At 43.0% G+C, this 13744-nt stretch overlaps 1 protein-coding gene across 10 annotated transcripts in view; it reads left to right on the top strand.

The window, feature by feature from the left end:
• TIAM2 (TIAM Rac1 associated GEF 2) overlaps positions 1-13744 on the top strand; it is a 231900-nt gene that overhangs the window by 149685 nt on the left and 68471 nt on the right. For 8 of the 10 annotated variants that reach the window (XM_067701695.1, XM_067701698.1, XM_067701694.1 and 5 more), the window contains 5 exons: positions 286-432; positions 3371-3442; positions 10746-10907; positions 12303-12407; positions 12583-12661. In XM_067701695.1, coding sequence (XP_067557796.1) covers positions 286-432; positions 3371-3442; positions 10746-10907; positions 12303-12407; positions 12583-12661 — 565 coding nt within the window. Of the gene's footprint in view, positions 1-285; positions 433-3370; positions 3443-5953; positions 6081-10745; positions 10908-12302; positions 12408-12582; positions 12662-13744 lie in introns of those variants that run through there. The other 2 variants (XM_067701699.1, XM_067701703.1) reach the window with 2 other exon arrangements.

The following is a 13744-nucleotide window of genomic DNA, read 5'->3' as shown; positions in this document are numbered from 1 at the left end:
GCGGGGGTGGGGTGGGGGGGGTGGCGGGTGGTCCGAGGGCTGTTGTGCTGACCCTGCTGTCCACCCCGAAGAGATGTGAATGTTGTAACTAGACGTGTTTATCCAGATAAGGGACATCTCTGTGGTGGATGCGGTCCTGGTATGTCAGACCTGCAGCAGTTTTGGGGGCTGCTCAGAACACATTTATAGCAGGCAGGGCTTTACTCCTGTTCTAGGGCAATGGTTAATTCGCTCTGTCATCTAAATAATGGCGTCTTAAGATTTTTCTAAATTGTTTTGAATTAGGTATGTTCTAGAGATGACTCTGCTCTCCGGAAAAGGACACTCTCACTGACCCAGCGAGGAAGACACAAGAAGGGCTTATTTTCTTCATTAAAAGGGCTGGACACGCTCGCAAGAAAAGGAAAGGAGAAAAGACCGTCTATAACCCAGGTGAGTTTGCCAGCATGGGAAGGACAGCAGACCTAGCGGGAAATCCTTGATATGCCATAAATCATAAATGTTCATCCCCCTTCAGAATGAGATAAAAGTTCCTTCAAAGGGATGCAGTCTTAGCATGGATTTTTTTCCTCAAATGGAAACACACAAATTGCTCAGTCTCTTTTTGGCACTCCCAAAGAGGTATTCACACCTTGCTCACATCTGCAGCGCATGGTAACCCAAAAATAAGAGTCATCAGAAAAGAAGCCTTTAGAAGTAATTGTCATAGATTTTATGTTAAAGAAAAAAAAGGAAGAAAGTGCTGATACATGCTCCCACGTGGATGAACCTTGAAAACGTGATGCTAAGTGAAAGAAGCTAAACGCAAAAGGCCACAGGTTTTATAACTCCATTTACATTAAAAGTCCAGGATAGGCACATCCACAGAGACAGAAAGTAACTAGTGATGGCCAAGGGCTGGGGGGAGGGGCGCGTAGGGAATGACTGCCAATGGATATGGAGTTTCTTTGGGGAGTGATAAAAAATATTCTGGAATTAGACGGTGGTGATGATTGTAGAACTTTGTAAATATACTAAAAAAAAATAAAACAACCCCCAACACCAACATGTAAAATTAATAATAGAGTAGCAGCAACTAAATTCTATGGATGGTGCCAGACGCTTTGCTGACTTCATCTTTATGACACAAAGTAGGCGTTTTGTCATCACATTTTACATGTGAGGAGCCTGAGACCCGGAGAGGTTGAGTCACTTCCTTTCCCCGGATGTTCGCGCAGCAGCCGAGAGGCAGGGCTGGGACTTGGTCTCCCTGGATGCTGCAACACTGGGCCATTGCTGCTGCTTAGTTTTCTGGAGGAAAGGTGGCTCTTTCAACATTTTGTCAAGTTGAAAATAGCCCGAGTGGGCTTCCCTGGTGGCGCAGTGGTTGAGAGTCCACCTGCCGATGCAGGGGACACGGGTTCGTGCCCCGGTCCGGGAAGATCCCACATGCCACGGAGCGGCTGGGCCCGTGAGCCATGGCCGCTGAGCCTGCGCGTCCGGAGCCTGTGCTCCGCAACGCGAGAGGCCACAACATTGAGAGGCCCGCCTACAGCAAAAAAAAAAAAAAAAAAAAAGCCTGAGTGCTTATTGTTGAAATGTGGCCCAAGGACAGTGAATTGTTTTCAGAACATTTTGAACACTCATATCTGAAGTATTTCCTAATGCTGTTAATACAGTGTATGATAATGATTTTTATGTTGCTGAGTGATATGTTTTAGGATTATTATTTTTTGAAAGACTGTTGAAAAGATGAGCTATCACAAAATGATCTGATCGTTTAAGTGAGTTGGGAAGTGAGTTGTGATGAAGTTCAAGGACGTTCTTGTTTTTACTTCTGACGGGTTGCTGTTATTCTGAATATGCTGGCAGAGAGGGTCGCATTTTATGAACTTTATTTTCTAATTTTATATGGGTATACACATTTGATTGTGCATAACAGTTTTGTGAAATAGGTGAGTAACAGGGATAGAATCAACTTCTTTGACCCGTCTGTAATCATAAAACAACAAAGCTGGAGGTGGTGGGACATGGATTGATTGACTGAAGGAGGGCAAACTCACATGGAATCCCTTTTACTTGGCCACTGTTTTTGTATACTCACAATTGGAAAGAATATCACGTTTAAAAATTGTGGTTCTGGACTTCCCTGGTGGCGCAGTGGTTAGGAATCTGCCTGCCAATTCATGGGATGCGGGTTCGAGCCCTGGTCCAGGAAGATCCCACATGCCGTGGAGCAGCTAAGCCCACGAGCCACGACTGCTGAGCCCATGTGCCACAACTACTGAAGCCCGCGCGCCTAGAGCCCGTGCTCCGCAACAAGAGAAACTGCCGCAATGAGAAGCCCGCGCACCGCAACAAAGAGTAGCCCCCGCTCGCCGCAACTAGAGAAAGCCCATGCGCAGTAACAGAGACCCAGCGCAGCCAAAAAAGTAAATTAAATAAATACATTTATAAGAAAAAAAATTGTGGTTCTATTTGTACTTCAGTTGTGAAAGTAATCATTTGTTGGTTATAAATGGAAATGTATTTCCTCGTTATAGACTATAGTTAACTATAAACCATTGGCTAATGCTGGGTTTATGTTTTTGAATTCAACTTCTGTGAAGTTTAAATAATGTCTTTGAGGCAAATTCTGATTTTAATCAAGGTAGCCAATTCTGTTTAATTAAATGACAACGATAAATATCTTGATAATTTGCTTATAAAATGTTGACATTTAGCAATTAGGTATGACCCTAATATGGTTTTTACCCCATCATATGTAGTAAATGCCCTTAATGTAAGATTTCTTGAGAAACAAAAGCATTTGGTTGAACATTTTTGTTTTAAAAAGAGATGACACTGGTATTTATGTAACTGAATGCAGTCGAGGTAGTAGGTATCCGTAAATGTGTAAATGGCCTGTTTGTTAATGTTTAGTATTCTACTACAAAATCTAGAAGAGAAAAATTGGAAAAAGTAAAGGAAATTTTTCCTAGTCCCTCTACCCAAACACAGCCACTTTTAATATTTAGCTTTATTTCTTCCCAATATTTCTTCTACGCACATTTATAAAACAGTTATAAGCTTGATTTTGGTGGCTTTGCTAACTTTGATTTCTGCATCTTCAGAAACGTGTACTTCTTGGTAAAAGCAGCATCAGGAATATCCAGGGTGACTTGAACAATATGTATCATAGAAAAGTAAAATATGTAACCGTATGGGAAGAAAAAAAGCAACTTTAAAGTTAAAACTTTACACGTAGTAGAGTAGCAACTAGTACACATTGCAATATGAAGATCTTATCAAATGTCATAGCCCTTAAATTTTTCAATATTGAGAAAGGGTAGCCGCCAAACGAATATTGCAGAGCCGTTTCATTAGTCTTTTTTTCCCTCCTGCCTATCAGATATTTGATTCAAGTGGCAGCCATGGATTTTCTGGAACTCAGCTACCTCAAAGCTCCAATAACTCCAGTGAGGTAAACGTTGCTGTAGATGGTAGCCATCTTATTTTTACTTGGATGACACAAATGCTAAGTTAATGAGGGGATGCTAGTTCTGAATCTTTACCTGAATCTGTTGAAAATACTGTAAAGTTAGAACTCAGATGGTCCCGAGTAGGTAAAAGATGTTTGCGGAATGCCAAGTGTTTTTGAAGGTATCTAAACTCATGATAACTCGGTCTTCAAAGTGGTATAGCTAGACTAAAGCAACTTTAGTTCAAAATAGCAACTTTCATTTATTCGTCCCTATTCCTCAGCAGTTCTTACCGTCATTTGAGAGTTCGGTGACTCCAAACTTGCATTTTCCTCTTAGGGTGTCAGGGGGCTTCACACACATACTACATCATGCTGCAAATCAGTAGCCTTTGGTGCCCTCAGTGGAGCTGAATACAGGGGTCCCGTCTAGTCCCCAGGACAGCTTCTGACCGAGTAAATCCTCAGAACCATTTCTGAATGGAATTCTGGAGTAGGGTGAAGGTGGTCTGGGTGAGCTCATGCCTCTTCTTTGTGTCTTTTTCAAAGACACAAAGCTGTGTCTGCCCTTAAAGCTGTGTTTCATGTTACGATCTATTTCTCTTATCATCTGCTTCAGCAAATTATTTTCTCTTAGGTTTTATGTCCAATAAACCTCTAAACTCTTTGTTGAGGTTGAAACATGATTTTAACGGCTTGGCCAAACTTAATGTGCTGTTGCAGAAGTAGGCAGTATTACTTAACAAATTAATTGGGATAATTCAGTGACTTGGCCATAGTTTGAAAAATCTGAGGAATGGTGGAGTGTTAGACCCAGTGATGGGTCTGGGGGGAGGTGAGTGAGGAACTTTCTGGTGATCCTAAAATATACACCATAGACAACTACCTATTCTGCCTCCATGGGAGGTTGGCCCAACCGTGGGTGCTGAGAATGGGCTCAGTTCCATGGTTATTATAGAGACCACTCCGGGGGGCAACTCTGCCCGAGGTGTCCTGAAATGGGGTAGAGAACCTCTGCTCAGAACCCTACCCTGACCTCCCACTCACAGAGGTCAGGGGCTGCCAGAGGGCAGGTCATGAGATGGGGTGCCTGTGCCCGGAGGCTGTGTCATGGGCACTGCTTCTGGCTGGTCTCTGTGCCCTCCTTTGGCCAGCTTTGACCAAACGGGGCCCTGAGGAAGCCAGACCCATACCTTCCTTTTTTATAAAACACACCATCAAAATGGTGGACTTTTCATAATGAATAATTTCCATTCCCTGTCCCTTTATTTCTGTATACATGCAGAGCTTATTTCAAAATCAGATCAAAATACACTGTCCACCAGGGATTTTGCTTGATTAAAAAAAATTATTTCACTATTATTTACTCGGTTCTTTACAATCTTTTATGGGCAGTCATCCCACCAAGTGTCTATATGTCATGTCTCCCAAGCAGACTTGTAACTAGGACCCTTGATTGTGTGTGTTCCCAATCCATGGCTCACTGCTAAGGCTATAATACAGCTTAATAAACTTGCCTCTTAATTGTCTGTATTAGATGTAGCCCTTTAATGGTTGAGAAGAGCTGTTTGATCTGTAATGAAAACCCATAAGTTTCGTATGTCTTCCAGCATTAAATAACCATTTAAAATTCCTACTTTGAGAGTTTAGAAATTGTATCATCAAAGCACTTTCTATTAACAGAATTATGTTGGACTTTGAAAATAAATTTTTGCTAAAATAGCCGTTCATGGTCAGAAGTAAGCTTAGTGTTTATTTAAATTGGGCTTTAATTAACAAATGATCTTCTTGTGATTTAATTGACAAGTCCCACTGGCGCTGGAACGAGTGAGAGGAGAAAATTATTGCATCCTTTTTTTTAGGCATGTGTATTTAAACATTTATCCCTATTTGTTTTAACTAAACATTGCTTCTGCTGTAGCAACAGTGAAGAAATTCCTTTGACATATAGGGTTATTTTAATGGTATGTTTATCATTTCTGTACTGTAGTACTCAGATAACTATGTTTAAGTGAGTTGCAGCTAGAATGAAGGGTATTTGGTTTTTTATGTCTCTGGGACTTAAAATTCTGCCTGTAGCTGGTTGAATAATTAATATTTCATTCCACTAGTTTTCCTTTGCTAATCGTTCTTGGGGAATATTTATAACTTGCACAAAACGTCTGTTTGTAAACAGTGTATTGTGTCCATTAGCGTCACACAGAAAGGCAGTCGTTCCTGAGTGTGGGGAGGGAGGAGGTCACGGGTATTTAAGAGTATTCTATTCTAATCGGTGCGTCATATAACCGTCCAACAGTGAGTCACCCTAATTTGAAATCTGTTAAGGTTGGAATAAGGCCAGTCTTATTTGAGCATTTTTTTTTTTTTTTTTTTTTTTTGGTGGTACGCGGGCCTCTCACTGTTGTGGCCTCTCCCGTTGCGGAGCACAGGCTCCGGACGCGCAGGCCCAGCAGCCACGGCTCATGGGCCCAGCCGCTCCGCGGCATGTGGGATCTTCCCGGACCGGGGCACAAACCCGTGTCCCCTGCATCGGCAGGCGGACTGTCAACCACTGCGCCACCAGGGAAGCCCTTATTTGAGCATTTTTTTAAAGGACACTTTGGCCAGCCAAAAACGAAAGCTTTTCCTAGGGTACTTCTTGGTGAGTAATAATGAGTCTCGATCAACGTGTGAAGGGAGATGTTTGTTATGGAGATTGTGGCAACAAATCCCTGAGGAGGCTCTGGATGGCAGCTACCCCAGAAGTTTCATTGTAGTTACTGTGGAGCCCTGGGCCTTGGCTCTCTCTCCTGGAAAATTGGCTTGGGGTGTCCCAACTTTCTGCGGCAGTGAGTGAATGAAGTATTGTCACATCAGTCGTTAGCTCCAAACTGGGGAAAAAAACCCGCTAATGTTTTTTTTTTTTTTTAAATGGAAGCTATGAATGAAACCGCTTACTCTTGACCATAACTCGGGTCTGTTTAAATAGAACATTTAGTCTGGAACCGTACATAACATCCGTACGTGCACAGATGGATAGTACATAGATAGGTCTTTGTTTCCCTTTCATATCAACTGATGTTTGGGCCTCGGCCCAAGAAGGAAATAAACACCACCCCCTCTGTGACATTTTGCTGTTGTTAAGACAGCCGAGAGCGCGTAACTCCTTTCGTGTTCTCTTCTCATCTCACTTGCTAACGGGCCTCCCTTTTATCAGCGACTGCGGTGGGGGCCCCTTGGCCACAGCCAGGTCGTGGCTTTGCTGCCCACTCCCCTTCACCGATCCCGGCAGTAATTATGAGCCATTTGATCCAAAGGCATCTGCTGTGAGAACCCGCGGAGTTTCAGTGTTCTCTCCTTGAGGCACACGGGGCAGAAGTAATTTGACATGTGCTTTCAGGACCATTAATATGATAGTAATAAGAAATGCTTCTGTGGAGGTTGCCCTGCCCTGAGGGCGGAAGTGATTTGCAAACCTTAACTGTAGTGGCCGCAGTGGCCTCGGCTGCAGTTCAGTGATGTTGCGTTTTGTGCGTGGCCGCTCAGCGCTGGACCACGCGGTGGTCTGGGCACCCGTAGTCACCATGATTCCCCAGGGTTCTGAAACGAGGGGTGATTCTCATGCGGTTCTTTATAGTGGCCATTGTTGAATTACGGTGGTCAAGCCTACTATACTGTAATTCCACAGTCCACACTGAACTTCAAAAAAGGTCTTTGACATTGTTCATGGCTCTTTACAGTTTATGTAGTACCTTCAAGCGCCATTCCTCACACCAATCTCCTGATTTCTCCATGAGGCTGGCGTGCTTTAGCCCCTTGTAAAGGTGAAGAAATAGAAAGAAGCCCAGAGACGTGAGATAACCAGCCCTGACAAGGCTGGGAGTTGACCCACATTGTCTGTTATATTTTTTGCTGTTTCATTTGTCTTCTCCAGGAGCTGGAAACCTTGAACAGGCTGATGGGAAGCTAATTCTGTGGGGAGGAGGGAATGGAGTGGGTAGGAGGAGTATACAGGGGTCTCAACAGAGGTGGCCAACCGGGGACTTCTGGGTGGGTGGTTAGAAGATTAATGTAGCACCTTTAAGGCTAAGCAGAGAAAGGAGTTTTCCAGATACATCAACTTGCTGGGCTTATTTTCACGATTCCCTGTTCCTTTTATGAAAAACAATGTAGGAGAATATCTTATCTGGCTTATTGAAAATAAAGCATGTGATTTCAGCATGGATAACATTGACCCTTGAGGGAATCAGTCCAGTTGTTTTTCTCCAAGTGGGTACATCTTCCAACAGCCTAGGAGATCTGTAAGCACCAAGTAGCCTTTTCTTTTTCTAGTTCTAATTGACGAATCAATGCTACATCCTCATGGCTTCCTTTGAATGGCCAGATTTTACCTTTCTTTAATTGCGTACATTTCTAGGGGGTGTGTGTTGTGAGAGTGTGGGAGATGCACAGGAAAAAATTACACGTAAATGTTCACTGTAGGATCTCTTGAGAATCTGAACCTTCCATGGCCTTGGCTTTGATAGGCATCGTCTCATTTGTCATTCAGTTGATCTTAGGTCAACAGTGTAGACTCAGAATGATTACTCAGAGCACTTGTAGGCACAAAGCCTTGTTTCATCGAATAGAATGTGAACATCTCTTGTCCTTTGCATCTCTTAGTTTGCCTGCACACTTTTCCCTAGCCTAGAACTTCTTCCCCTTCAGTAATCCGCTCTTAGTTCTTTTTCTTGAAACTTCAGGGAGGATTACGAACTTGACACTGTGTAAATAGATTCGAATAGGATACTGAAAATGGACAGCCTTTATTTTCCAAGCCTCTGTGTGTGACTGTGAATTTCTCGTTGCATCCAATTCAACATCCATGGCTTGGGTGTGTTCTGGGCGCAGGACACACTGTGTGGAGGGCTGAAAGAGACTGAGAATGAGCAAGACGGAGCCTCTGTTGTCATTCATCTCAGCACCTGGGGGCGTGGGAGCAGCCTAGAAATGACTGTCAAGTGGGCTGGGCTTCGCTAAGTGCTGTACCGGGACATTGGGGTGTAGATGCGTCTGAGTGGAATTGGGGTTAGGGGGCGAAGAGAGCAGGAGACACTTCACAAGGGGGGGGCAGTGTTTGAAATAAGGTTGAAAGGTATATGTAGTTTCAGCACAGAAGCTGTGAGGAGGGTAAAGCAGGTGAAGGAGGTGGAGGTGACCAGGGGTCTGGAGGCAGGAGAGCGCTGCTGCTTTGTGGAGGTGTCAGGGGAGCCAGAGCATGCCGTGCGTCCAGAATAACGCCAGAGAGTCCAGCAAGTTGGCTTGTGTCCATTTCGCGAGAGGTAACTGACTGCCGGTCTGGTATTTCTGTAGTGCAGCGGCAGGGAGCAGAGGCTCAAGCCCGCTTCCAGGGTTCAGATCCCCACAGTACGACAGTCACAGCTTCCTGTGGGAGCGTGGGCAAGTTTCTAGAATTTTCCGAGCCTCATGATTCTCACTTGTTAAATGAAGGGTTGGGACAGTGCCGACCGCAGAGGGTTGTGAATGGTGAGTGAACGGGCAGTGTGTAGTATGGTCTCTCTGGGGTGGACAGGAGAGCAGGGGCGGGTAGTTGTGAATTTGTATTTCCCCGTCCCTCCCCCAGCGGGCCATCCTAGATCACGCCTTTCCTATTCTGCTCTGAAAGTGCAGACCTGAACTGCTTTGCAGTGGCAGTCAGGGCGATTTGACTTCCTCTTGGATGGGCTCTTTGTGGTTTCTTACTCCACAGTGACCTCTGCTGGGGTTTTCGTTTGATTCTGAGCAAGCGTAGTTTGAGAGGCGGGTTCTGCGCCTTTAAGGCAGTGCCTGCTTGTTGCCGACACACGTGAAGTCCCTGCTCAAATGAGCAGAAGTGCCTGGAGGTTTATTTAACCAGAGAAGAAAATGTGACCCATGTGAGATGGGACCCTACAGGGGAAATGCCATGCACCAGGGGAAACTGGTATCCATGCTGGTTCCCTGCGTTCTCCGAGCTCTCTCTCTCTCCCTTTTGCTTTGGCACATGAGGTTCATTTTCATTCTAGGCTGTGATCATCTTTCCAGGAAAATGTACAGAAAGTGACAGATCCAGAAATGCCACTTTAAGGATGAGCGAGCACCACATTTAAAAAGACAACACAGGAAGATTGATTCTTCCCTTTCTTTGCCTAAACCTGTTTTTTTTTCTTTTTTAAATTTCTTTATGCATTCTAGTATTTTGATCCGATACAGGAGGGTCTTTTGCTTTGTGGTTTTTAAAAAATGCATAGAATTCAAAGTAAAGTCAGGCATCAATGACAACTTTAGTGTATGATACGTGGGATATAATAATGTGATAGTGTTGGATCTGAATGTAACGTTTTCTGGTGTGTAAGGTGTTTTGGCTTCTGTGATCTCCTTTGCTCACAAAATTTGTATTATTAATTAGTCAGCTTAAGCAATTGTATTATATTAACAGTATCCCCTCTTACAAAATAGAAGTCAAGGCTCAGCAAGGGGAATGTCCTGTTGCTGCTGGGGAAGTGGTAGAGTTTGTGACTTGAACATCAGTCTTTTGATTTAAATCCCCAAGTCTTGTCTTTACCATCAGACTAATCTGAGAACCTAAGCAGAAGGAAACATTTCTGAGTTGCTTAATGAATGTTATTTATTTTTGTTGATAAATTATAGAAGTACATATTAGCATGAGGTCATGGAGTTACTGTGATGGTGACGTTTAGGAAACAGAACTTCCCTGGGAAAAGTTTGTGAGAGGTGGTATGTTCAGGGATGATTTCTAAAAGTGTGTCTAGATGTGAAATAGCTGAAGGATGGAAAACCATTTAGCCCAGGATGAGGGGTTAATTTTAAAAAACAAGTAAAAATAAGAGAGAAGAGAAACGTGCTTGGATTAAGTTAAACACAGCTCACGGTTAGAATGCAGGCGGGTGTCAGAGGCCGTGGATGAGAGGGTATCTGAAATTCACTGGGATCATGGCTTAGATGCAGACTTCACTGTGCCCCAGTCAGCCGGCAATTTCTAGAGCAGTAAGAGGAGATACTGAGCAGCCCGTCAGTGGCTGCAGTGTCCTAACTTGGGCTAAGGCCTAGTGGCTAGAACTCGGGAGGAGGAGGAGTTGATTGACTTTGCTCAGCCTCCCAGGGCTTCAGTTGCACGTGGGTTAAACAAATGAGGAAATCCCAGGCTTGTCTGCCCCAGAGGGTCATGAGAAGCCAGGATGCGAGGAGTGTGAAATGGCTAACTATAAATTAAGGGGGCATTTTCCCAATAGTTTCCATCATTTGCTTATCAAGTCTGTCCACCTTTTCCTTTGGGATCTAAAAACAGGTGGATGACCTGCTGCACATATATGGATCAGCAGTAGATCGTGTTCCCCGAGACGGCTCATGGGAGAGCCAGACTGACGTTCAGTTTCAGGACCATCAAGCTGTGACCGTGATGATCAAGCCGGAACACAGAGTAGAAGATATTCTGACCTTGGCGTGCAAGGTAGTGGATTTTGCGGTAGAAATATACTTCTGAATGGAAATAATCGTTCACATCGCCCTCCCGTGCCTTCTAAGTTTGAGCGGTGTTTAAGACCTCACTTTCTACACGAAGGAACCAATGAACGTATTTGTTAATTAACACATTAATTATTAGCATTCTCTTCCTTCATGTCTTAGAAGGATAAGTCATGACCCCTTGCCTTCATGAAGAACCTGAACTATCTTACTGGAATTCTATGTATACCTCTATATCTGGGATAATTATGAAGGCTGTTGTTATTTAGGTTACTTAGAGATGGTGCTCTGTGAGAAAGTGGTGTAAACTTCGAATTATTTTGATTTGATCCTAAATAGTTTTATCAAGTTTCTCCAGATTAAATGAGTTACTTGGTACCATCCACAGTTGCTTCATGGAGATTGTTATGAGATGGTGTTTTATTCATTATTCAAACTGGGTTTTATTTTGAAAAGGAAGTTTATGATACATTTTCAAGAGAGCCCTCTGAGATCCATGAAGCCGACTCAGCAGCATCAGAGCAGATGCTTTCAGACCACCAGATGGCGCAGTAGAGCTGAAATATTTTTAACTTTGCAGAGAAAATGCAAAGACGTGAAATGGTAAAAAAGTCATGTAGAGTTTGGTAACTCTTTACCACGAACACTGACTTACTAGATCATCGTTCATTTCAGTCCTCCTTTGTCACTGACTTACGCCTTAGGATTCCAGACATTTATACACACAGGTTATAATCATGAATTTAATTTCCTTTCACTCCATTATGTCAGGTGTTTATTCAGACAGCAAACAGTATTGTTCGATAGCAATGAAATTACTTACTAAGTTGGTAAGCATTCTGATAGAGGAGGTCAGAAGTAGTGGGTGAATTAGACCCAATTAGAACAGAGGCCTGAGATAATTTGTCATTGTTGAAAATGTGTCTGAGAGAGAATGTGTGCGTGTATACACCTTTTCTTGTGAAAAGTGGTTGGAATAGGAAATTCCTAATTCTGAAGTCTGTGGAATATGCGATGGTTGACATTTCACAAATTTCCCTACTTCAGTAACAGGAAACAACTTAAAGTTAGGTACAGTCAGTCTATAAAAAGAGAGCCCTTGCTGATGTTGAGCTATATTCTACTATCAGATATCTATGACCATACTTCTTCAAATTACCTCTCTTGCTTTTAGTGATAAGCAGTATCATTTAGGGAAAACCTTAAAAATAATTATTTGTCCCTTTTTTTCTTTTTTGCTTACTTAAATTTGAGCTCTTATGTAGATTTAAGCTCAGCAAATTATATATTTCTTTTAGAAATTTCCACTTTGATTTTTAATGAACAGTGATGCATTTAGAAAGAACATTCAACATCTGAATAATTGTCTTTTTCTTTGTAGATGAGGCAGTTGGAACCTAGCCACTATGGCCTACAGCTTCGAAAATTAGTGGATGAGAACGTTGAGTACAGTATTCCTGCACCGTATGAATACATGCAAGAGCAGGTGAGTGGGCTTTGGCTTCAGAAAGGGACACCCCACCTGTGGCCCCTTAATTTTAAAAATATGTAATCTGGGGGGGAAGTTCTGTTTAAATTGGCATCTGGTTTGGAAACAATCAAAATAAATTTCCAGATATTATGACATCAAATCCTCTGATTTTGGTTTTTACCTTTTGTAGGTTTATGATGAAATAGAAGTCTTTCCACTAAATGTTTATGACGTGCAGCTCACAAAGACCGGGGGTGTGTCTGACTTCGGTAAGGTTAAGGAACACCCTCATCAGAGAACTGTCTGGTCCATCCTTGCCTAGCTTGCCCCAGTATCTTTGCCCCTAATATTTTTTCTTTACATTTTCAGAAACTTTGACAATAGTTTCTGAGCTTCCTTTCTCTTTCTTCACTTCTATTTGTTTATATTAGTAGGCTAAAAGGTATGTATTACTATTTGTTAAAAATGCCAAAGTAATTAAAAGGGATGAATGTAAAAATTGAAGAGAAATTTGAAATGATGGTGATAATAACAAGACAATGGATTTATAGTGTGCTGGGGGCGGTTCTAAGCTGATTAACTTCTGATTCATGTAACAGTTCTTTTTGTCTCAGTGTCTTTGCTCTTAGCTTTTCACTCACCTGGACGGCTCCCCTCATTTCTCCCTCCCCCAGTCCCTCCTCTCTGAGTATGTAAATCTGACCTGTCCTTCACGAACTAACTGGAAGTCTGACTTTCTTGAAGAAGGCTTATCTGATTGCTTTGCCTTCAGTTTAACAATTAAGGGTCAGTGTTACCCAGATCACTTCATAGCATTTATTTATTTAACTTACACAATGGGTTTATATTTAATATAGTACTTCTCACCATGGAGATGTTACTCAGTTAATATAAAGATTGTTTTTGTTAAACATTAAATCTCTTCTCCATTTCAATTTTTTTTTTTAAATAACTTTATTTATTTATTTATTTTTGGCTGCGTTAGGTCTTTGTTGCTGCACCCGGGCTTTCTCTAGTTGCAGTGAGCGGGGGCTGCTCTGCATTGTGGTGTGCGGGGGCTTCTCATCGCAGTGGCTTCTCTTGTTGTGGAGCATGGGCTCTAGGTGTACGGGCTTCAGTAGTTCTGGCTCGTGGGCTCCAGAGCGCAAGCTCAGTAGTTGTGGCACACAGGCTTCAGTAGTTGTGGCACGTGGGCTCAGTAGTTGTGGCTCGCAGGCTCAGTAGTTGTGGCGAACGGGCTTAGTTGTTCCGTGGCATGTGGGATCTTCCCGGACCAGGGCTCGAACCCGTGTCCCCTGCATTGGCAGGTGGATTCTTAACCACTGCGCCACCAGGGAAGCCCCTCTTCTCCA

This window comes from Pseudorca crassidens, chromosome 13 (genome assembly GCF_039906515.1).
Source record: "Pseudorca crassidens isolate mPseCra1 chromosome 13, mPseCra1.hap1, whole genome shotgun sequence".
NCBI classification, from domain to species: domain Eukaryota; kingdom Metazoa; phylum Chordata; class Mammalia; order Artiodactyla; family Delphinidae; genus Pseudorca; species Pseudorca crassidens.
Note: the sequence above shows the minus strand (reverse complement) of the source record. Positions and strands in the feature narration are given on the sequence as shown.